The following is a 26,204-nucleotide window of genomic DNA, read 5'->3' on the forward strand; positions in this document are numbered from 1 at the left end:
GAGATGTAGTTTTTACAGGAACGTGAAAAGGTGTTAGGGTAATGAGATGTAGTTTTTACAGGAACGTGAAAAGGTGTTAGGGTAATGAGATGTAGTTTTTACAGGAACGTGAAAAGGTGTTGTGGTAATGAGACTTGTCCACAGACACTGTTTGTACGTAATACATGTTTTAGTTTAATATAAACTTAAATTAGTATAGCATTTTTATGATTTATAGACAAACCACAGCAACATCATTTTATAAATTGATCCAAGAATTCAATCACGATGCATTTCTTTAATGAGAATTTAGGGGTAAAAATGTATAATAATAATTAAAAAATCTGGCTAAAATGCATTTAAAGTAAGAAACGTAGACATCTTAGTCCTCAGAATGATAGTTGATCGTGGAAGATGGTTTTGTCACACAATGTGCTACAGACGCTTTAAAACTGGTTTCATGAGAATCTCCCATGTACCTTTAGAAGATGTTGGTTGTCTTCCTAGTCGGGAATTGAGGAAACCGTTTTGCAACAGAATACACCCTTGCTGAGCACAACCTTGACACTCCCCCTTTTCAGATCTCTCTCTCCCTCCTTTCAGAGATCTCTCTCTCCCTCCTTTCAGAGATCTCTCTCTCTCCCTCCTTTCAGAGATCTCTCTCTCTCCCTCCTTTCAGAGATCTCTCTCTCCCTCCTTTCAGAGATCTCTCTCCCTCCTTTCAGAGATCTCTCTCCCTCCTTTCAGAGATCTCTCTCCTTTCAGAGATCTCTCTCCTTTCAGAGATCTCTCTCTCTCCCTCCTTTCAGAGATCTCTCTCCTTTCAGAGATCTCTCTCTCTCTCCTTTCAGAGATCTCTCTCTCTCTCTCCTTTCAGTTCTCTCTCTCTCTCTCCTTTCAGAGATCTCTCTCCTTTCACTCATACTCCTGTCTTTCTTTCAGTCACCGATCCTCTCTGCCTATCTCTCCCCTCTTGACTGCAGCAGTGTAACAGTCTGTCACTTTGTAATGCATGATGCCCGGCTGCCTTTCCCTCCAGAAGCTCCCTCCAGATAAGCACATTGACTTCACTCACTGGCATCAGTGACTTGCCAAGTTGCCAATTCTCCCTCTATCCTGCCTCTTTTTTTCTCTCTCTCTCTCCCTCCTTTCTTCTTTCTTTCTTTCCCCCTCTTTCTTTTGCAGACAGACCCCCCCCCCCCCGCCCTCATCGGTAACCATGGTTATCATGTTTCCAGGGACACAGTTAAAGGAAATCTCCACCCCAAACTGTTGGTATTGGTTATTATTAGTCCATTGTTGACGGTCCCAAAATATTTTGCGTCTCAGCAATCAAGTTTTCAAGATATATCACTTTCGAAATACAGCCGCTATGATGCATATTGCATCATATGATGCTGCGTTTTATACACACACACACACACACACACACACACACACACACACACACACACACACACACACACACACGTAGAACTGTAATATTAGAGAGAAAGAGGGGGAAAGAAAGGGAGAGGAAAAAGATGAGGGAGAGTTGGCAACTTGGCAAGTCACTGATGCCAGTGAGTGAAGTCAATGTGGATATCTGGTCTAGGTTAGAGGGAGGTTCATGTCTGTTTACTCAGACCCTTGGCTCCTCTCGTAAGAGGAGAGGTGGGGGGGAGAAGGGGGAGAGAGGAAGGAGGGGAAGAAGGGGGATGGGAAGAGGGGAAGAAGGGGGATGGGAAGAGGAGGGGGGAGGATGGGAGGGGAGGAAGGGGGAGAAGGGAAGAAGAGGAGGAGGGGGAGGATGGGAGGGGAGGAAGTGAGGGGGAGAAGAAGTAAGGGGAGAGAGGAGACGGGGGAGAGGGGAAGAAGAGAGAGATATATTGCGGCGATATTGGCCTTTTCTAGTCTCGGTTAACGGCCCTTTATCGGCTTTGCCGATAATCCCTTTACATAGCAAAAACATGCAGATGTACAGTTCAAGTGGGAAGTTTACATACACTTAGGTTGGAGTCATTAAAACTAGTTTTTCAACCACTCCACAAATTTCTTGTTAACAAACTATAGTTTTGGCAAGTCGGTTAGGACATCTACTTTGTGCATGACACAAGTCATTTTTCCAACAATTGTTTACAGACAGTGAATTATAAGTGAAATAATCTATCTCAATTCCAGTGGGTCCGAAGTTTACGTACACTAAGTTGACTGTGCCTTTAAACAGCCTGGAGAATTTCAGAAAATGATGTCATGGCTTTAGAAGCTTCTGATAGGCTAATTGACATAATTTGAGTCAATTGGAGGTGTACCTGTGGATGTATTTCAAGGCCTACCTTCAAAGTCAGTGCTTTGCTTGACATCATGGGAAAATCAAAATAAATCAGCCAAAACCTCAGAATTTTTTTTTTGACCTCCACAAGTCTGGTTCATCTTTAGGAGCAATTTCCAAACGCCTGAAGGTACCACGTTCATCTGTACAAACAATACTATGGAAGTATAAACACCATGGGACCACGCAGCCGTCATAACGCTCAGGAAGGAGACGCGTTCTGTCTCCTAGAGATGAACGTACTTTGGTGCGAAAAGTGCAAATCAATCCCACAACAACAGCAAAGGACCTTGTGAAGATGCTGGAGGAAACGGGTACAAAAGTATCTATATCCACAGTAAAACAAGTCCTATATCGACATAACCTGAAAGGCCACTCAGCAAGGAAGAAGCCACTGCTCCAAAACCGCCCTAAAAAAGCCAGACTACGGTTTGCATCTGTACATGGGAACAAAGATTGTATTTTTTGGAGAAATGTCCTCTGGTCTGATGAAACAAAAATAGAACTGTTTGGCCATGATGACCATCGTTATGTTTGGAGGAAAAAGGGGGATGCTTGCAAGCTGAAGAACACCATCCCAACCGTGAAGCACGGAGGTGGCAGCATCATGTTGTGGGGGTGCTTTGCTGCAGGAGGGACTGGTGCACTTCACAAAATAGATGGCATCGTGAGGCAGGAAAATTATGTGGATATATTGAAACATCATCTCAAGACATCAGTCAGGAAGTTAAAACGTGGCCACAAATGGGTCTTCCAAAAGGACAATGACCCCAAGCATACTTCCAAAGTTGTGGCAAAATGGCTTAAGGACAACAAAGTCAAGGTATTGGAGTGGCCATCACAAAGCCCTGACCTCAATCCTATAGAAAAATTTGTGGGCAGAACTGAAAAGGCTTGTGCGAGCAAGGAGGCCTACAAACCTGACTGTTACACCAGCTCTGTCAGGAGAAATGGGCCAAAATTCACCCAACTTATTGTGGGAAGCTTGTGGATGGCTACCCTAAACGTTTGACCCAAGTTAATCAATTTAAAGGCAATACACTCAATTAGTATTTGGTAGCATGTAAACTTCTGATCCACTGGGAATGTGATGAAAGAAATAAAAGCTGAAATAAATAAGTCTACTATTATTCTGACATTTCACATTCTTAATATAAAGTGGTGATCCTAACTCACCTAAGACACGGAATTTTTACTTGGATTAAATGTCAGGAATTGTGAAACTTGAGTTGAAATGTATTTGAGTTGAAATGTATTTGGCTATGTTGTATGTAAACTTATGAATTCAACTGTAGGTCTACACCATCGTTCTTACCTCCAAACTATGGGCAGATTTGAGTCATTCAGACAGAACATATATCGTCGTTTCATCTTTGTTCCTGCGTCCGCTCTCCTTGTTAGATATGATGCACATTTATGGTTTGGTAGGAAATGTTACCACCTTTTGATCTGGCTCTAATAGTAGCAGTAAACCGCACCAAGTGATTGATATGAGCAGTGGAGACAGATGTGAAAGGGGTGCAGAGTTAGAGCCTAGCTCTATCCAATCGTAGCAGTAGAATCAAGTTACAGCCCACCCATTTCTTGACAGATAGTTGAACTAGCCAATCAAATGCTGAGTTGTTAAGAGATGAACACCTGACATCTGGAAGAAAACAATATCCTGATCATGGAAAATAACAAAAAAATACTGGTTTCTTAAGCATCTGTGATCACAAGTCATGACGTTACGTTGGACCCATTTTGCGTTGAATAGATGTTGTTTTATATTGTCAAACTAACAGCAGTGTCTGTATGATGTCCTTCTGTACAGGCGTGACCTGCTGGACTGGTGCTTCTATGTAAATGTTGTTGATCAGTAGGCTAATGGAAGTCCCAAATGAAAGACAGATGTTTGTAATCTGTAGCACCATAGACTCCACTGATCAGCTAAAACAAGATCAGTAAGTCAATGCACACACCCCTATTGAATATGCCTTCACCTGTATTGTGTGTAAGGCCTATGACCTCTTGATTTACCCAGGTTATCAAGAGATTTACCATTCAACTACATGTATTACCGCTATGTAGTTACAATGGTAAAAACTAAGTGAAATGTGTTGATTGATTTTAAAATGGATGCATTAATGTACACACACATGGCTGTCTATGGGACATTTTGTTATCAACATTTTCTAATTGAATATCGGCTTAAAATAACATCCATCTACCTTCTTGACTCCCAAGAATCGGTATCTGCACCCTAAAGAAATCCATAATGGTCTTCCTCAACAAAACAAAAAAAATACTGGCGTTTTGGTGCACGTACAGCCAACTAGTGCAAATATAATACTGTGATACTGTGAAAACGATAGGATATGTCGCCAAACATAATATCCCGATTTGTAACGGCATCGTCGTGTCTTGTTTTCATCAAATTGTTCATTTCAATCTTTTTTCGTTTAGGTGTTGTTTTTTCTGGGTCTATTTATTTAGTCAGTTATCATCTCGTCAATTGCCACTCAAAAAAATAGGTGTTTTGACAAATATTTCTGGCACTATTTTCGTTGACGAAATGAATAATGTGTGAAATATATCAGATTCCTGTAGAATAGGGAATCATTTCAACTCTATACATTCCATTTGTATCTGCAGCATTTTGTGTGTTTCAGTACATTGACAGAACACACCCCTGGTCTAAGTTGCTGAATACGCCCCTCAGCCCTGGTCTAAATTGCTGAGTATGCCCCTCAGCCCTGCTCTGCTCTAGGCTGATAAGAGATTGGGTTCTTCTCTGGCAGCAGCTGTGGGTTGAAACGAGGTCAGAGACAGAACAGTCTGGCAGACTGTGTGTGTGTGTGTGTGTGTGCTGCACTACCCTGTTGAAGCAGGGGGTGGTTGTGGTTAAAATCTCAGTGCAGCACCATATTTCTGGTTGCCTTGGCGGTATTTGGCTGCTGGGGTGGTGTATGGTATGGTGGTAAGGTATAGACTAACAGTAAAGCAGAACTAGCTGAATTTAGGCTAACAGTAAAGTATAACTGATGCAGTTATATTGTGGGAAATATGACTGTCCTGCATAATCCATGTGGCCCTGCTGCTAGAACACCAGGGAGTAAGGACAGTTTCCCTGACCCAGGCTGTGCGTCCCAAATGCCATCCTATTCGCTAGCTATATAGTGCACTACTTTTGACCAGGACCCATAGGACCATGTAGGAAATAGGCTGGCATTTGGGATTTAACTCCAGATTACTGGTAAACCTTTTCCTGGACCAGAAAACACTGTCAATAGAGATTCTCCATTCGGCATGCTTTCTAATCCAGGAATAGGTTTAATCTGAGTCCAGAGAACTGTCTGTATATAATACGGTTGAGAGGTTGAGAGGTATCGAGATTTTCATACAGTCAGACCGTTTCTGTACCTACCGTACGGGGTACAGGAAGGGCACACAAATGGGTGCTATTTCAAAAAAAAAGTTTTATACATACATTTAGGCAACAGGGATCTTCATCCAGGAGGGGGTTATATCTCTGAATATCTCTGCTGTTACCAAGAGGCTTGATCTTGACATCTAGCCACTTAGCTAGCAAGTTAGCAAACCAAATACATAGCTGGAACCCTGAGCTGGATATCATTTGACACATCTTAGATTTCTTATAGTTATACTTTATAGTTAGTTATAAGCAGTGGCGTAGCACGCACCCCCGGAGTAAACGGTATTGAAAATGACGTTATATCACTATGGTCGGACAATGACGTTATATCTGTAAGGGTACACTACGGCTTTTTAAATTCCGACACGAAACCTTCTCTGGCGATAGTTTCGAAGCGCCACTTAACGGGCATTTTACTAGTCTGAAGGAATGCCACTTCTGAAGTGGGGCTAACGTCCATCACCAGAACTGTTAACCTTTTACGGCTAGGGGTTTCGACAACATCCAGTGAAATGACAGAGCTCAAAATTATTAGAAATATTTAACTTTCATACATTCACAAGTGCAATACACCAAATTAAAGCTTAACTTCTTGTTAATATAGCCACCGTGTCAGATTTCAAAAAGGCTTTACGGCGAAAGCAAACCATGCTATTATTTGAGGACAGCACCCCATCAAACAAACACATGACAATCATAATTCAACCCGCCAGGTGCGACACAAAACTCAGAAATAACGATATAATTCATGCCTTACCTTTTGAAGATCTTCTGCTGGCACTCCAACATGTCCCATAAACACCATAAAAACACTGGTTCCAACTCGCGCAACATGACTCCAAAATATCTAATAAATTACCTGTAATCTTGATCCAAACATTTCAAACTACTTTCCTTATACAACTTTAGGTATTTTTTAATGTAAATAATCTATAAAATTTAACCTGTTAGGGCTAGGGGGCAGTATTGACACGGCTGGATAAAAAACGTACCCGATTTAATCTGGTTACCACTCCTACCCAGTAACTAGAATATGCATATACTTATTACATATGGATAGAAAACACCCTAAAGTTTCTAAAACGGTTTGAATGGTGTCTGTGAGTATAACAGAACTCAAATGGCAGGTCAAAACCTGAGAGATTCCTTTACAGGAAGTGGCCTGTCTGACCATTTCTGGAACTTCTTTGCCATCTCTATCTTTTACTAAGGATCTCTGCTCTAACGTGACACTTCCTACGTCGTCCATAGGCGCTCAGAGCCCGGGAAAAACCTGAATGTCGTCATCCCAGCCCCAGGCTGAAACACATTATCGCCTTTCTCAAGTGGCCGATCAAGGGACTCTGGGCTTAGGCGCGTGACCTGACCGCCCCCGTCTTTGTGATTTGTTTTTTTCCTCTGTTTGCCGAAAAGGAGATTCCCGGTCGGACTATTATTGCTTTTCTACGAGAAAAATGGCATAAAAATTGATTTTAAACAGCGGTTGACATGCTTCGAAGTACGGTAATGGAATATTTAGAATTTTTTTGTCACGAATTGTCTTTACCATTTCGGATAGTGTCTGGAACGCACGAACAAAACGCCGCTATTCGGATATAACGATGGATTATTTTGGACCAAACCAACATTTGTTATTGAAGTAGCAGTCCTGGGAGTGCATTCTGACGAAGACAACAAAAGGTAATCAAACTTTTATAATAGTAAATATGATTATGGTGAGTGCTAAACTTGCCGGGTGTCTAAATAGCTAGCCCGTGATGCCTGGGCTATGTACTTAGAATATTGCAAAATGTGCTTTCACCAAAAAGCTATTTTAAAATCGGACTTATCGAGTGCATAGAGGAGGTCTGTATCTATAATTCTTAAAATAATTGTTATGCTTTTTGTGAACGTTTATCGTGAGTAATTTAGTAAAATGTTAGCGAATTCCCGGAAGTTTGCGGGGGTATGCTAGTTCTGAACGTCACATGCTAATGTAAAAAGCTGTTTTTGATATAAATATGAACTTGATTGAACAAAACATGCATGTATTGTATAACATAATGTCCTAGGGTTGTCATCTGATGAAGATCATCAAAGGTTAGTGTTGCATTTAGCTGTCTTCTGGGTTTTTGTGACATTATATGCTAGCTTGAAAAATGGGTGTCTGATTATTTCTGGCTTGGTACTCTGCTGACATAATCTAATGTTTTGCTTTCGTTGTAAAGCCTTTTTGAAATCGGACAGTGTGGTTAGATTAACGAGAGTCTTGTCTTTAAATAGCTGTAAAATAGTCATATGTTTGAGAAATTGAAGTAATAGGATTTTTAAGGTTTTGAAAATCGCGCCACAGGCTTCAAGTGGCTGTTACGTAGGTGGGACGAATTCGTCCCGCCTAGCCCATAGAGGTTAAGACGGGATAAACTGTGTTCAATACCGGACGAAAACAACCACAACAGTACACTAGGCTCGACCCTCGTTCTGAACAGCCATACTTCTTCATTACTCAAAAGAAAAACATCAACCAATTTCTAAAGACTGTTGACATCCAGTGGAAGCAATAGGAACTGCAAGCAAGTGCCTTAGAAATCTAGATCCACATAGAAAACACTGTCACCTCATAGTCCTGGATGGTTTGTCCTCAGGGTTTCGCCTGCCAAATAAGTTCTGTTATACTCACAGACATTATTCTAACAGTTTTAGAAACTTGAGTGTTTTCTATCCAAATCTACCAATTATATGCATATCCTAGCTTCTGGGCCTGAGTAGCAGGCAGTTTACTTTGGGCACGCATTTCATCCAAAATTCAAAATGCTGCCCCCTATCCTAAAAAAGTTAATCAAATAATCTTGAGCTGCCAGCGTGCAGATCACTCTCATAAAAAAGTACTTTAAAGTTTAAATACCGTGACTTACCGAGACATTTCGTAAAAAGAAAACGCATCTTCCGCTAGGAATCGTCTCCTAAGATGTAGTATTTTTGGAACGGGGGAGACCAATTAGTTGCCGTTCTTTTGAGAATGCAAACAATCGGATCTTTCATAGCAAGCTAGCGAGGGACAGAGAGAGAGGGCAGGCGCACAGTATAGGCAGGTCGGCCACTGTGCAATAGGCCTATCTATTGGCAATCAAAAGCTGTATCTCGCAGTGGAATGCTGTATTTTGCAATTTCTTGGCTTGCAATGTCTCACAACTTAAGTGAAGCAGGGCCTATCATCAATGAATAGGCTAGGATATTCTACAGGAAGCAGACCGAAGACTGAACACACGCTCCTTGCATCATTAGTAAAGAGAAAGCAGGCGAGCCCCCCCCCCCCCCCAAAAAAAGTTTTCCAATACAAAACATTTTTCTTTACGTTAAGGATACCAATTTAATTTTAAACGTTTTACCGTTTACCCCTCTAGTCTTGATAATGGAATGGGAGCGTAAAAGAGGACAGGGATTTTCTGCCGAGCACTACCAGCCTAGACACACTGTCCAAAATACCATTAGCTCACACTCAGAATAGCCTACCTGGTTCAGTATTTCACAGGCTCTCCGAGCTTGACATTTTGTATGACAGTGTGTTTTCTCTTTGCGTTGGTGGTTTATTGGATTGGTTGAAATGTGTTCTTTCTCTTTTTTTCCGGAGAGAGAGCGATTCTCTGGTGAGCGCTATCGTCCTAGACACATGGGCTGCATCTAAAATGGTACTCTATTCCCTATATAGTGCGCTACTTTTGACCAGAGCCCTATGGCACCCTATTCTTTATATAGTGCACTACTTTTGACCAGACCCTATTCCCTATATAGTGCACAACTTTTGACCAGACCCTATGGCACCCAATTCTTTATATAGTGCACTACTTTTGAGCAGACCCTATTCCCTATATAGTGCACTACTTTTGACCAGACCCTATGGGCCCTGGGCAAAATTGGTGCATTATAGGGAATGGGGTTTGGGATGCAGCCATGGTCCGAAGTACCATTACCTCAGTCTCTCAGAATAGCCTACCTCGTTCAATATTTCAGAGACTCTCTCCAAGCTTGATGCTTTGCTATATGATGTCATGTTTCCTCTAGTCCTTTGTGTTTTATAGGATTGGTTTAGGCCTTTAGCCAGTTTGAAATGTGCTAGGTTTTTCATTTTCCCCATCTCTCCACGCTGACATTAGACACCAGAGTTCAGTACCAGGGTTTCTCCTATATTCATTTTGATCGTTACCACTTCTCCAAATAAATCTTAGGGGAAACACCTGATGTTGTTTGTCATTTTTATATCACCTTTATTTTAGCATGGAGTCCCATTTGAGACCAAGATCTCTTCTACAAGTAGCCCTGTACACAATGTATAAATACGTCATACAGATATAGACGATTACAACTCAAGAGAACAATCACATTCTTCTAAGGCTGTGCCCGACCCAAAAAAATATTGGTTAACCGAAAGTCGTCTGTACTTTCGACCAATCGATTGGTAGACATTTTAAAACGTGCATTTTTCCATATAGAAACACCCTATGTGTTTTATTAACTTCTTGGGGCTATGTGGGACGCTAGCGTGCCACCCGTGGTGCACCCTATCAACAGCAGGTGCATTTCAAGAGCGGCAAATTTGAAACCAAATAAATGTCAAAATTCAAATTTTTCAAACATACAACTATCTTACACCCTTTGAAAGATAAACATCTCCTTAATCTAACCACGTTGTCCGATTTCAAAAAGGTTTTACGGCGAAAGCATAAAGTTAGATTATGTTAGGAGAGTACATTGACAATAGCTGTGTGTAATGTTTTGTCAATTCAAAGACAGGCGTCACCAAAACCATAAAACCAGCTAAAATGATGCACTAACCTTTAACAATCTCCATCAGATGACACTCCTAGGACATTATGTTAGAACTAAAAATGTATGTATTGTCTATCAAGTTCATATTTATATCCAAAAACAGCGGTTTACTATGGCGTTGATGTTCAGGAAATCGTTTCCCTCCAATAACCGGCAGTCAAGTCAGCACCACAAATTAAATAATTAAAATTAGAAAACATTGGTAAAATATTATATTGTCATTTAAAGAATTATAGATTTACATCTCTTGAACGCAATCAACTTGCCAGATTTAAAAATAACCTTACTGGGAAATCACACTTTGCAATAATCTGAGCACTGCGCCCAGAAAAATACGCTTTGCTATACAGACAAACGGCCATGTTGGAGAGATCTAAAATCGAAAATACTATGTAAATAATCCATTACCTTTGATTCTCTTCATCAGATGTCACTTCCAGGAATCCCAGGTCCATAACGAATGTAGTTTTGTTCAAAAAAGCTCATCATTTATGTCCAAAAAGCTCCGTGTTAGCACATGATCTAAGCCAGCCGGACTCCTCGTCATGAACGAGGGGAAAAAATATATTTACGTTCGTTCAAACATGTCAAACGTTGTATAGCATAAATCATTAGTGCCTTTTTTTAACCAGAACATGAATAATATTCAAGGTGGACGAATGCATTCTCTTTTATAACGTATTGGAACGAGGGTACCCAACATGAACTCGCACGCCAGAGTCTAATCGGCCATCACCGTTCCAAGGCTCTTGTTCGGTCAGATCTCACAGTAAAAGACTCAAAACACTTTGTAAAGGCTGGTGACATCTAGTGGAAGCAATAGGAAGTGCCAAAACATTAATCAACCCCTGTGTGTTTCAATGGCATAGGCTTAAAGGTAATTCAACACATCAGGTATCCACTTCCTGTCAGAAAATGTCTCAGGGTTTTGCCTGCCAAATGAGTTCTGTTATACTCACAGACACCATTCAAACAGTTTTAGAAACTTTAGGGTGTTTTCTATCCATATATAATAAGTATATGCATATTCTAGTTACTGGGTAGGATTAGTAACCAGATTAAATCGGGTACGTTTTTTTATCCAGCCGTGAAAATACTGCCCCCTAGCCCCAACAGGTTAAAATCAACTATATATGCATTGATCTTGTCTGATGCTTTAAGCACACTGTTTTATGAAATAAGACGACAATGACTAGAAGGAGCAAGAGATCAAGATAACCGTAAGAAAAAACCCTGACCTGACCCAACCATCCTCCTCCCGCTCCATCTGGCCTTCACAGATTCTGCCGTCGTCACTGTCCTGAACTTCTGGTAATAGGTCGACAACCTTTCTCATGTGGAATTCCAATTTATCTTACCATTTCTACTGATCTTTATGCCAGTTATGATTTTCATACAGTGCATTCGGAAAGTATTCAGACCCCTTGACTTTTTCCACATTTTGTTAAGTTTATAGCCTTATTCTAAAATTTATTATATTGTTTTTTTCCCTCTCAATCTACACACAATACCCATTAATGACGAAGCAAGTCAGAGACTTGTGCCAAAGCCAATCCTGCACTGTCTTGGCTGTGTGCTTAGGGTCATCGTCCTGTTGGAAGGTGACCCTTGGCCCCAGTCTGAGGTCCTGAGCAGGTTTTCATCAAGGATGTCTATGTACTTTGTATCCTGACTAGTCTCCCAGTCCCTGCCACTGAAAAACATCCCCACAGCATGATGCTGCCACCACCATGCTTCATCGTAGGGATGGTGCCAGGTTTCCTCCAAACGTGACGCTTGGCATTCAGGCCAAAGAGTTCAATCTTGGTTTCAACAGACCACATAATCTTGTTTCTCATGATCTGAGTGTCTTTAGGTGCTTTTGGCAAACTCCAAGCGGGCTGTCATGTGCCTTTTTACTGAGGAGTGACTTCCATCTGGCCACTCTACCATAAAGGCCTGATTGGCGGAGTGCTGCAGAGATGGTTGTCTTTCTGGAAGGTTCTCCCATCTCCACAGAGGAATGCTGGAGCTCTGTCAGAGTGACCATAAGGTTCTTGGTCATCTCCCTGACCATGGCCCTTCTCCCCGATTGCTCCATTTGGCCGGGCGGCCTGATCTAGAGTCTTGGTGGTTCCAAACTTCGTCAATTTAAGAATGATGGAAGCCACTGTGTTCTTGGGGACCTTCAATGCAAGTGTTATATGTGAAAATGTGTTCGTATATAAATTGCATTTTAATATTTAATGACTCTTGGAAGATTAGTCCAAATGGGGACTAAAAGAGATCCAAATCAAATGTTGCAGACATTTTTTGGTACCCTTCCCCAGATCTGTGCCTCGACACAATCCTGTCTCGAAGCTCTACGGACAATTCCTTCAACCTCATGGCTTGTTTTTTTTTGCTCTGACATGCACTGTCAACTGTGGGACCTTTATATAGACAGGTGTGTGACTTTTCAAATAATGTCCAATCTAATTGAATTTACCATAGATGGACTCCAATCAAGTTGTAGAAACATCTCAAGGATGATCAATGGAAACAGGATGAAAAAAAATACTATACATGGAACGGACATTTTTATGGAACCATGCAACAATATAAACCCTATCGTCTTACAGTCAATACTATAATTTTTAAATGTAACCTTTTTATTTAACTAGGCAAGTCAGTAAACAAAATCTTATTTACAATGACAGTCTACCGGGGAACAGTGGGTTAACTGCCTTGTTCAGGGGCAGAACGACAGATTTTTACCTTGTCAGCTCGAGGATTTCGATCCAGCAACCTTAACCGTTTACTGGCCCAACGCTCTAACCACTAGGCTACCTGCTCCCCCCCTCTAACCACTAGGCTACCTGCCTCCCCCCTCTAACCACTAGGCTACCTGCCTCCCCCTCTAACCACTAGGCTACCTGCCCCCCCCTCTAACCACTTGGCTACCTGCCGCCCCTCTAACCACTAGGCTAACTGCCGCCCCCTCTAACCACTAGGCTAACTGCCGCCCCCTCTAACCACTAGGCTAACTGCCGCCCCTCTAACCACTAGGCTACCTGCCCCCCCCTCTAACCACTTGGCTACCTGCCTCCCCCTCTAACCACTTGGCTACCTGCCTCCCCCCTCTAACCACTTGGCTACCTGCCCCCCCTCTAACCACTTGGCTACCTAGGGTGCGTTGCTGATATCACTAGGGTGCGTTGCTGATATCACTAGGGTGCGTTGCTGATATCACTAGGGTGCGTTGCTGATATCACTAGGGTGCGTTGCTGATATCACTAGGGTGCGTTGCTGATATCACTAGGGTGCGTTGCTGATATCACTAGGGTGCGTTGCTGATATCACTAGGGTGCGATGCTGATATCACTAGGGTGCGTTGCTGATATCACTAGGATGTGCATTTGGCTTCTGGACAATGAAGTGCAGTTGATATGAAAACCAATAGAACAGGAGAGAAATACTGTTTAATGGCATCAGGAAGTCTTTATAAAATAATTGCCTCCAGGTTTCTATTAATAATGGTAAAGGCTCATTTGAAGCAAGGTAAGACATGTCTCATTATTTGAAGTAAAGTAAATTGTTCAGGTTTTAAACAATTCTACTGCCTCAACCTCACATTGTAAAGTGGTGGGTGAAGCGCTGATAGCCTGCCTACTGTGGACTATAGCCTATGCACTCGAATGGCGAATGGGAAGCATGCTTTAATTACGATTTGAGATTGAGAACTAAAAATAGCTCTTCTTTGTCGTGACTCGTGGCAATCAACGATTTCTAACATGCGATCCCATTTAGAATTGTTATTTGTTGCGCAATGACTGGGCTTAAAAGCGCGTGTTTTCACTCCCAGTACCAGCGTTTTGAGGAGCTGCTATCGCGCTGTCTGACAGGTGATAGGCTATTCCGTTCCTCAAACTATGTTCTGTATGCTGTGCACTGTGGGTAAATAAGATGCATGACGACTAAAGAAAATACACACTTCAATTTAATTCCACAAAATTACGCAAATTGACCAATAGACTGGTATGCATGACCAGTCAAATATATTGTTGGCTGTTAACCAATTAATGGTTAACTGTTAGCATCCTTACACTGTAGGAGTACTGATCTGGGAGTATGGCTCTCTCTAAGTGTCTGTGTCTCTCTGTCTCTGTGTAGGAGTACTGATCTGGGAGTATGGCTCTCTCTAAGTGTATGTGTCTCTCTGTCTCTGTGTAGGAGTACTGAGCTGGGAGTATGGCTCACTCTAAGTCTCGAGCGGCCGATGGGAAGATCACCTACCCTCCGGGGGTCAAGGAGATCTCCAGCAACATCTCCAAGGAGGAGATGGTCCGTCGGCTCAAGGTCAGTAATGTCTCTATTTATCAGCCCTACCACAGCCCTTTAGCCTGGACTGTTCAATTCTGCTCCTGGAAGGCCTAAACACTTTTGGTTTTCATCTCCTTTTAATCAGGGACTAATTCAGACCTGGGACACGAGATGAGTGCAATTAGATACTAAGGGGAAGAAAAAAAACAAGTGTTCTGGCAATTGAACAGCCCTGCTATATCCCTACATTATGATGATTATTATTATTATACTGTGTGTTATTATACTCGAGTCCCGCAAGGATGTGTTCTTGGACCTCCTTTTCAGTTGAACTGTTGAATTTGTGGCCCATGCTAGACGGACCATGGAGAAGAAGCCCTTATACAGGATAATAAAGATTGACTGTGATTTTCTTGTTTGACTACCTGATTGTTTGATGTGTGATGGTGGTGAAGATGGACATGGATTAAGACGGGGAGGAAGAGAAGGAGCTTTACCTCAACCTGTCAGTCAATCAATGAATCCACCTCTTCTCTTCTCTTCTCTTCTCTTCTCTTCTCTTCTCTTCTCTTCTCTTCTCTTCTCTTCTCTTCTCTTCTCTTCTCTTCTCTTCTCTTCTCTTCTCTTCTCTTCTCTTCTCTTCTCTTCTCTTCTCTTCTCTTCTCTTCTCTTCTCTTCTCTTCTCTTCTCTTCTCTTCTCTTCTCTTCTCTTCTCTCTGCAGATGGTGGTGAAAACGTTCATGGACATGGATCAGGACAGTGAGGAGGAGAAGGAGTTGTACCTGAACCTGGCTCTCCATCTGGCGTCTGACTTCTTCCTGAAGCACCCTGACAAGGACGTTCGCCTCCTAGTGGCCTGCTGCTTGGCCGACATCTTCAGGATCTACGCCCCAGAGGCCCCCTACACATCACCTGATAAACTGAAGGTAAACCTCCCTACACATCACCTGATAAACTGAAGGTAAACCTCCCTACACATCACCTGACAAACTGAAGGTAAACCTCGATATAACTAGGACGATTCCACGCCAGCGGGATTAAAAAATATTATTTTTGGCGTATCGATTGTTCTGGCAATTTTCACATAGAAACTTCATTGGGAGGAAGGATGTTTGAAATGCTTTTTACATTTGCATTACAAACCCATTGTTTTGAAAATCATGACGAAAGTGGCTGTTTTTAGGCCCTTTTTTAGACCTATACATGTAAGACCCTATGATCTGTGAACCGTCCATGATACAGACGTGACCTTGCTGTCATCATACTCCTCATAGTGTGTCATTGTAGGAGTGGACACGTTGTTTCATTGTAGGCTACACTTGTGAGGGAAAATAAGTTTAGGTTTATTTCATTCCATTAACCAGTTGTCAATTTATTCATTGTCTTTTTGTTTGGAACACTCCTGTCAATCTTGTGTAAGGACATTGCACTTGATTACACATATAGAAGTAGGACTCGTCTACATGGCCTGCGCGTTAATGTAGGCCTATAAATGTGTCCATATGGAGATCTGATACTATTTCTGATTGGCTTAACTCACCATCACCGTGGAGCTTCTCAATTCATGTTTTTCTTCGACCTTAAACAGCAAGTAAACAAAGGCTGTTTTTACATCCTTTGAGAAAGGCTTCATTGAGGAACTATTGTCAATTTGGAAAATCTTTCCAGCGCTCTCCCTTTCAATTACCACTCAGCATACGGGGGGGGGGGTGGCATTCTCTGATCCGGTGGAAACTTAATAAAATAGTCCTACCTGATTACTTCTTATCCCTTTGCACAAAATAGCCGAGAGCAGTGTCTGTTTGTCCAGAGCTCACTGGCGCAGGAAACTCTGAGGACACAAAATATTTTCTTCAATGTTACAAGTTTGAGGCAGGACCAAGTTTAATACAATAGTTGCTATTTTGTTCCTTGCAGACGGTCCACATGGGTAGCCAATGTGATTCATAGGATATTTATTGTTATCAGGATATTTTCTACCTGCAGGCTGCTATGTTTTTATTTGTTGGATTTATATAGGCAATTTTTACATAGTTGGCAATAAAGTAACTTTTTTTTTGTGTTTATCATTTTTATTTGGATAGAATTTTGATTAACTAAATGCCATTGATTTTGCGAAATGAAGACATTATTATAAACTGTTCCATGAAAAGCACTCCTGGTGCACACTTGGCACGCAGATCAGTAGAAATGGTATGATAACTTGGCACTCCAAATGGAAGAAGTTGCCGACCGTTGGTGTACTTCAGAAGTGTAACGGCACAATCTGCAAAGGCCGGCAGACAGCGGGAGGAGGGGATCTGGAGCAGGTATTAATGTTCTTCTGGTTAGAGTATATTGATCTCTGGCGCCCTCTTTAGTAATTTGTCTTCATTTTTAAATTCCAGTGCTTAAAGCATCAGACAAGCTCAGTAGCCAACATATATAGTTGATTTTATTCAAACAGGGTGTGTCTATATATGGAACAAATACACATTTTAAAATGTTGACCAAATCGATTGGTCGAAAGAACAGATGACTCTCGGTCGACTAAGTTTTATTTTTATTTTATTATTTTTTTTACGTCGGGGACAGCCCTAAATGACACTAAGATGATGTTTGTATCATGTAAGGTTTACCCATCATATTGTCTTACAGGAAGCATGTATAGGTCTGAAAAAGGGTTAAAAATGGCCAATTTCATCATGATATTCTCAAGTGGTTTGTGATACAAATGTTAAAAACATGTCAAAAATCATTCCTCCCAATGAAGTTACTACGTGAGAATTGCCAGAACAATCTGGAATCCCAAAAAGTATTTTCAGCTGGCGATCTCAACTCTTGCCAATTGAGATCGCCACAGACAATAAGGCTAGCCTAGACCCTTCACTCTGTCTTTAGCTACAGTTAGTCAGCCTAAAGTAACACATCCGTGTTTGGTCTGTAGACTGCTTCTAATGGTTATTGATGGTTGTGCGTTCATGGTTGTTATTTTCAGGATATCTTCATGTTCATCACTCGCCAGCTGAAAGGACTGGAGGACACCAAGAGTGCTCAGTTTAACAGATACTTCTACCTGCTGGAGGTAAGTGGTCAGTTTAACAGATACTTCTACCTGCTGGAGGTCAGGGGTCACTTTAACAGATACCTCTACCTGCTGGAGGTCAGGGGTCAGTTTAACAGATACCTCTACCTGCTGGAGGTCAGGGGTCAGTTTAACAGATACTTCTACCTGCTGGAGGTCAGGGGTTAGGGGTCAGTTTAACAGATACCTCTACCAGCTGGAGGTCAGGGGTCAGTGTACTGCTCATTACATATCGTCGCTGGCTGATGAAAACCTCTTATTTCCAAAAGATCAACTTTTCAGGAAAAATAAAAAAATGACCATATTTTCCCATTTAACAAAGCTTCTGAAGTTTCATAATTATTTTGAATCCATTTTCTTGGTCTTAGAGGCATGAAATATTAAGAGTATTTTGAGGGTGAATTACTTTTCAGGTATTTACAACTATACAAAATAATTGGCAAATTGAGTTGAGGTTTTCATCAGCCAGTGACGATTGATGCTTATTAAGATGCATAGAGTGAGATCAGTCAGAGATGGAATATGTACCATATCTCTCTGTATACTGTTAACCTCTCTCTCTCTGTATAGTGTTAACCCCTCTCTCTCTCTCTGTATAGTGTTAACCTCTCTCTCTCTGTATAGTGTTAACCTCTCTCTCTCTCTGTATAGTGTTAACCTCTCTCTCTCTCTGTATAGTGTTAACCTCTCTCTCTCTCTGTATAGTGTTAACCTCTCTCTCTCTCTGTATAGTGTTAACCTCTCTCTCTCTCTGTATAGTGTTAACCTCTCTCTCTCTGTATAGTGTTAACCTCTCTCTCTTCTGTATAGTGTTAACCTCTCTCTCTCTCTGTATAGTGTTAACCTCTCTCTCTCTCTGTATAGTGTTAACCTCTCTCTCTGTATAGTGTTAACCTCTCTCTCTATAGTGTTAACCCCTCTCTCTCTGTATAGTGTTAACCTCTCTCTCTCTCTGTATAGTGTTAACCTCTCTCTCTCTCTGTATAGTGTTAACCTCTCTCTCTCTCTGTATAGTGTTAACCTCTCTCTCTCTCTGTATAGTGTTAACCTCTCTCTCTCTCTCTCTGTATAGTGTTAACCTCTCTCTCTCTCTCTGTATAGTGTTAACCTCTCTCTCTCTATAGTGTTAACCTCTCTCTCTCTCTCTCTGTATAGTGTTAACCTCTCTCTCTCTCTGTCTGTGTTCTCTCTCTCTCTCTCTGTATAGTGTTAACCTCTCTCTCTCTCTCTCTCTTGTATAGTGTTAACCTCTCTCTCTCTCTCTCTCTCTGTATAGTGTTAACCTCTCTCTCTCTCTCTCTCTCTGTATAGTGTTAACCTCTCTCTCTCTCTCTCTCTCTCTCTCTCTCTGTATAGTGTTAACCTCTCTCTCTCTCTCTCTGTATAGTGTTAACCTCTCTCTCTCTCTCTCTCTCTCTGTATAGTGTTAACCTCTCTCTCTCTCTCTGTATAGTGTTAACCTCTCTCTCTCTCTCTCTCTCTCGTATAGTGTTAACCTCTCTCTCTCTCTCTCTGTATAGTGTTAATCTCTCTCTCTCTGTATAGTGTTAACCTCTCTCTCTCTCTCTCTCTGTATAGTGTTAACCTCTCTCTCTCTCTCTCTCTGTATAGTGTTAACCTCTCTCTCTCTCTGTATTGTGTTAACCTCTCTCTCTCTCTCTCTGTATAGTGTTAACCTCTCTCTCTCTCTCTCTCTCTCTCTCTCTCTGTATAGTGTTAACCTCTCTCTCTCTCTGTATAGTGTTAACCTCTCTCTCTCTCTCTCTGTATTGTGTTAACCTCTCTCTCTGTATAGTGTTAACCTCCTCTCTCTCTCTCTGTGTAGAACATTGCGTGGGTGAAGTCGTATAACATCTGCTTTGAGCTGGAGGACAGCAATGAGATCTTTACTCAGCTCTACAGGACCCTGTTCCAGGTCATCAAGTATGTACCACATATACACTCTTCCCTCTCTATGTCCCCCCCTCTTTCACTCTCTGTGTCCCCCCCTCTTTCACTCTCTGTGTCCCCCCCTCTTTCACTTTCTGTGTCCCCCCCTCTCTCACTCTCTGTGTCCCCCCCTCTTTCACTCTCTGTGTCCCCCCCTCTTTCACTCTCTGTGTCCCCCCCTCTTTCACTTTCTGTGTCCCCCCTCTCTCACTCTCTGTGTCCCCCCTCTTTCACTCTCTGTGTCCCCCCCCTCTTTCACTCTCTGTGTCCCCCCCTCTTTCACTCTCTGTGTCCCCCCCTCTTTCACTCTCTGTGTCCCCCCCCTCTCCATCTACTCAACACAGCCTTGAGGGCTGAATTCTGCAGCAGAGAACTTGGCAGTGAGCTAGTCGAACGAGATCAGAGCAGCTTGTGTGTAGTAACGCTCATGCCCCGCCCACCTGAGGATCTGTTTTCTTTCAGCCATCTATTTCCTGTGTTTGAGAGGGGGGGGGGGCAAAATCCGCTTGTCACTTAAATCTCGCTGGATTAATTGCTTTCATTTTTACCCCTGTCACTCTTTAATACTCTAACTTGTGCCTGTCGTGGAAATGACCGTGGAAATGTTTGTAATGACCTGTGGAACACACCCCGGTAGCGTCTGAAATGGGCTCGGTGGAATACATGGTCTTTCCGTTACGTCGATCACAACGTTAAAAGCTTCGTTTGGGATGTAACGCAGCGGCTCCACACTTCCATCATATTTGTAAATACGCCCAGTGTATTAACGCGAATGAGGCACATTTCATTTTCTTCATTTTTACCTCAGAAGTATTTATTCTGATACCTGATACCATTAGAACGTGTGTATATGACTGCATTCTAAGAAAACAAACGTGAATTCCCAACTAAATCCCTGAAATCCATGAATTATTTCTCCGTGCCAGTAAAATGTTTTATGTGCTGTAATTTAGTCGATATCTGAAGGATTTGAACAATTCAATAAGTTTGGAGTGTCTTCATCCATCGTCCAACTGTTGCATTTATTGGAATTGTCTTTTAAAATACCTTTTTAACTATTGTGATGACTGTTGTGTGTGTTTTATCTTGGTGAATAGAGAGAGGGTAATGGTCTTAGCAATGTGAGTAATGCCCAGATCTAGGATCAGCTAACAACCCCCCCAATCCTAACAGTAACCATCAGGGAGGAAACATACAAAAACTGATTTTACATCAGTGTCTGTTAACTTCATCCTAGTCTGTCTGGCTCTGGATGCTGCTCATTAGTGGGGGGGATGTTGTTACCACTTTTCAACCTCTTATCTCCAGCACAATACCAGTGTCGTCATATGTGAAATCAGCTTTTGTAGAAAAAATATAATTATTTAATATATATATATATATATATATATATATATATATATATATATATATATATATATATATATATATATATAAAAATAAATTAAAAAAAAATAATGGTACCCGATGACATCATCAAAATGTAAAAACAGTTATTTTTCTAACAGTGAGATTCGTGGCGACGATGGGGGAGAGAGCAAGAAAATACCTTGGGTTTGAAACTCATTTAGAAAAATCTGTTTTTTCTTTTAGTCCTACACTATAAAAATAATTTACGGCAACAAGAAGACACTTAATATTATTAGTAGATGTAACTGATGGTAAGTTCAGGGAATTAATAATACGCATAAAAATGTATTGGATATACTGATAATATTATTCAATATGAGTTGATATATTTTTAGTGAAGCCAACATATTAGTGTTTCGAAAACGCTTCATGTTTAACGTTGTTCACTGTATTTGATCATGTGGCATTTGAACCTACTTTAGTAGGTATTGTGGAGCACAGTGTTCAGCCCACCAGGAGTATTCTACCTGGGGGTTGGCCTGTAAGCAGTGTTCAGCCCACCAGGAGTATTCTACCTGGGGGTTGGACTGTAAGCAGTGTTCAGCCCACCAGGAGTATTCTACCTGGGGGTTGGACTGTAAGCAGTGTTCAGCCCACCAGGAGTATTCTACCTGGGGGTTGGCCTGTAAGCAGTGTTCAGCCCACCAGGAGTATTCTACCTGGGGGTTGGACTGTAAGCAGTGTTCAGCCCACCAGGAGTATCCTACCTGGGGGTTGGACTGTAAGCAGTGTTCAGCCCACCAGGAGTATTCTACCTGGGGGTTGGCCTGTAAGCAGTGTTCAGCCCACCAGGAGTATTCTACCTGGGGGTTGGACTGTAAGCAGTGTTCAGCCCACCAGGAGTATTCTACCTGGGGGTTGGACTGTAAGCAGTGTTCAGCCCACCAGGAGTATTCTACCTGGGGGTTGGACTGTAAGCAGTGTTCAGCCCACCAGGAGTATTCTACCTGGGGGTTGGACTGTAAGCAGTGTTCAGCCCACCAGGAGTATTCTACCTGGGGGTTGGACTGTAAGCAGTGTTCAGCCCACCAGGAGTATTCTACCTGGGGGTTGGACTGTAAGCAGTGTTCAGCCCACCAGGAGTATTCTACCTGGGGGTTGGACTGTAAGCAGTGTTCAGCCCACCAGGAGTATTCTACCTGGGGGTTGGACTGTAAGCAGTGTTCAGCCCACCAGGAGTATTCTACCTGGGGGTTGCAGTGTTCAGCCCACCAGGAGTATTCTACCTGGGGGTTGGCCTGTAAGCACTGTTCAGCACACCAGGAGTATCCTACCTGGGGGATGGACTGTAAGCAGTGTTCAGCCCACCAGGAGTATTCTACCTGGGGGTTGGCCTGTAAGCAGTGTTCAGCCCACCAGGAGTATTCTACCTGGGGGTTGGACTGTAAGCAGTGTTCAGCCCACCAGGGGTATTCTACCTGGGGGTTGGACTGTAAGCAGTGTTCAGCCCACCAGGAGTATTCTACCTGGGGGTTGGACTGTAAGCAGTGTTCAGCCCACCAGGAGTATTCTACCTGGGGGTTGGACTGTAAGCAGTGTTCAGCCCACCAGGAGTATTCTACCTGGGGGTTGGACTGTCAGTGTTCAGCCCACCAGGAGTATTCTACCTGGGGGTTGGACTGTAAGCAGTGTTCAGCCCACCAGGAGTATCCTACCTGGGGGTTGACTGTGCAGTGTTCAGCCCACCAGGAGTATTCTACCTGGGGGTTGGACTGTAAGCAGTGTTCAGCCCACCAGGAGTATTCTACCTGGGGGTTGGACTGTAAGCAGTGTTCAGCCCACCAGGAGTATTCTACCTGGGGGTTGCAGTGTTCAGCCCACCAGGAGTATTCTACCTGGGGGTTGGACTGTAAGCAGTGTTCAGCCCACCAGGAGTATTCTACCTGGGGGTTGGACTGTAAGCAGTGTTCAGCCCACCAGGAGTATTCTACCTGGGGATGGACTGTAAGCAGTGTTCAGCCCACCAGGAGTATCCTACCTGGGGTTGGACTGTAAGCAGTGTTCAGCCCACCAGGAGTATTCTACCTGGGGGTTGGACTGTAAGCAGTGTTCAGCCCACCAGGAGTATTCTACCTGGGGGTTGGACTGTAAGCAGTGTTCAGCCCACCAGGAGTATTCTACCTGGGGGTTGCAGTGTTCAGCCCACCAGGAGTATTCTACCTGGGGGTTGGACTGTAAGCAGTGTTCAGCCCACCAGGAGTATTCTACCTGGGGGATGGACTGTAAGCAGTGTTCAGCCCACCAGGAGTATTCTACCTGGGGGATGGACTGTAAGCAGTGTTCAGCCCACCAGGAGTATCCTACCTGGGGTTGGACTGTAAGCAGTGTTCAGCCCACCAGGAGTATTCTACCTGGGGGATGGACTGTAAGCAGTGTTCAGCCCACCAGGAGTATTCTACCTGGGGGATGGACTGTAAGCAGTGTTCAGCCCACCAGGAGTATTCTACCTGGGGGTTGGACTGTAAGCAGTGTTCAGCCCACCAGGAGTATTCTACCTGGGGGTTGGACTGTAAGCAGTGTTCAGCCCACCAGGAGTATTCTACCTGGGGGTTGGCCTGTAAGCAGTGTTCAGCCCACCAGGAGTATTCTACCTGGGGGTTGGACTGTAAGCAGTGTTCAGCCCACCAGGAGTATTCTACCTGGGGGTTGCAGTGTTCAGCCCACCAGGAGTATTCTACCTGGGGGTTGGACTGAAAGCAGTGCATGTTGCTGAATTAGCCTCTTGTCATTAAGGATGGTGATGGTGGTCTGATCATTGAATGTCATTCTGCCTGACGGTTTTTGATGTTATCGTGATCATTACACCTCATAGCACAACACGCTGCTTAATACTAATGTAGAAGTATACTTTTATTTTCTTCAATCATGCGTACAACATTGTGTAAAATAATCACTCTCTAAATGTTGAATTACCCACAATGCTCTAAAAACGGGCAAGTTGTTAGCAACAACTTAAAATTATTAAGGTGAGTTATTATAATAATGTACTAAATGTATTAAAATAAACATTTTATCTCTTTAATTATCCTCTAAATATATATATATTTTTTTGGGGGGGGTAAAATGAAAATAACAAATCATTAAAACGACTTGAACACCTTTTTTATTAACTATATGTTTGTGAAATTATTTTTGTCCATTTCAATTCCCCCACAGAATAATTTTTTTACAGTGTATCCTGTGATGTCACAAAGAAAAGTTCAAACGTGGCGAAGTTGCCCTTTTAAGCCGAAGGCCGTATGTATCAAGTGTCTCAGAATAGGAGAGCTGATTTTGGATTAGTTTGACCTTTTTATGTCACAATGAATAAGATTACATGGACAGGAGGGGACCTGATCCTAGATCAGCAATCCTAGATGCTTGATACATACAGTGATGCATACAGTTTACTAGGTACACCCCGTTCACGAAAATGGTTAGCTCCTACAGACAGTGAGTCACATGGCCGTGGCTGGCAGACAGGCATCAAGGCATTCAGCCACTGTTCGATTAAACGTTAGAATGGGCGGGAACGAGTGACAAGAGCGTGCTATGATCTTGGGTTCCGGGCGCGTCCCTTCCCGTATCTAGGAAACGGCTGGCCTGCTGGGCATTTTACACACAATCGTGTCTAGGTTTTACTGAAAAAATGATGCCACAAATGGGAAACATCCAGTCAGCGGCAGTCCTGTGGGCAAAAACAGCTTGTCGATGAGAGATGTTGAAGGAGAATGGCAAAGAATCGTGCGAGCTAACAGTTGGGCCACAAACAGACAAATAACGGCATCTCGGAACGCACAACTCATCGGTCCTCGTCACGGATGGACTGTTGTAGCAGACGACCACACCGGGTTCCACTCCTCCTATCAGCTAAAAACAACAAGAAGCTGCTCCAGTGGGCAGGCGATCACCAACACTGGACAACTGAGGAGTGGAATAACATCACCTGGTCCGATGAATCGTGGTTCCTGTTGCGTCATGCTGATGACAGTCAGGATGTGGAGAAAGCAGCATGAGTCCATGGCCCCATCCTACCTGGTGTTAAACGGTACAGGCTGGTGGAGGTGGTGGAATGTCGTGGGGAATTATTTCCTGGAACACGTTAGAGCCCTTGATACCAATTGAGCAATGTTTTTAACAACCCACCTTGTAGAACCCATTCCCCGAAGAAGTCAGGCTGTTCTGGTGGGGGAAGGGGGGTCTGACTCGGTACTAGATTGGTGTACATAATAAACTGGCCACAGAGTGTACGGCCCCAAGTTACTATAAAGATCTGTGTTTTTTTAATATTTTTTAATGAAAAGTGTTATAGCGACAAAATGTGATTTTACTTGATTCCTGTTTCCGTAGCAACGGGCACAACCAGAAGGTGCACATGCACATGGTGGATCTGATGAGTTCTATCGTCTGTGAGGGAGACAGCGTGTCACAGGAACTACTGGACACTGTGCTGGTCAATCTGGTGCCTGCACACAAGGTACACACACACACACACACACACACACAGAGACACACACACACACACACACACACACACACACACACACACACACACACACACACACAGAGAAACACACACACACACACACACACACAGAGAAACACACACACACACACACACACACAGAGAAACACACACACTGAAAACACACACACACAGAGAAACACACACACTGAAAACACACACACACAGAGAAACACACACACACACACACAATGAAAACACACACAGAGAAACACACACACACACAATGAAAACACACACAGAGAAACACACACACACACACTGAAAACACACACACACACACACACTGAAAACACACACACAGGCGCACGCACAAGATGCACGCACAACACACATGCATGTCAATCAATCAAATGTATTTATAAAGCCCTTTTTACATCAGCAGATGTCACTAAGTGCTGTATACACACACACACACACACACACACACACACACACACACACACACACACACTCTAAAACGTGGACTGTTTCACAGACCTGCCGGACACTACTTATTCACACA

At 42.8% G+C, this 26,204-nt stretch overlaps 1 protein-coding gene across 1 annotated transcript in view; it reads left to right on the forward strand.

The window, feature by feature from the left end:
• The window catches only part of aprin (Androgen-induced proliferation inhibitor), a gene marked incomplete at its 3' end in the record, with an annotated part of 39,859 nt that extends 14,208 nt beyond the window's left edge, over positions 1-25,651 (forward strand). Inside the window, 5 exon segments of the mRNA NM_001140418.1 lie at positions 14,703-14,828; positions 15,515-15,718; positions 17,770-17,856; positions 19,682-19,779; positions 25,525-25,651. Of these exon segments, the coding sequence (NP_001133890.1) occupies positions 14,721-14,828; positions 15,515-15,718; positions 17,770-17,856; positions 19,682-19,779; positions 25,525-25,651 (624 nt within the window).
• Between the last annotated feature and the right edge of the window lie 553 nt (positions 25,652-26,204).

This window comes from Salmo salar, chromosome ssa11 (genome assembly GCF_905237065.1).
Source record: "Salmo salar chromosome ssa11, Ssal_v3.1, whole genome shotgun sequence".
NCBI classification, from domain to species: Eukaryota; Metazoa; Chordata; class Actinopteri; order Salmoniformes; family Salmonidae; genus Salmo; species Salmo salar.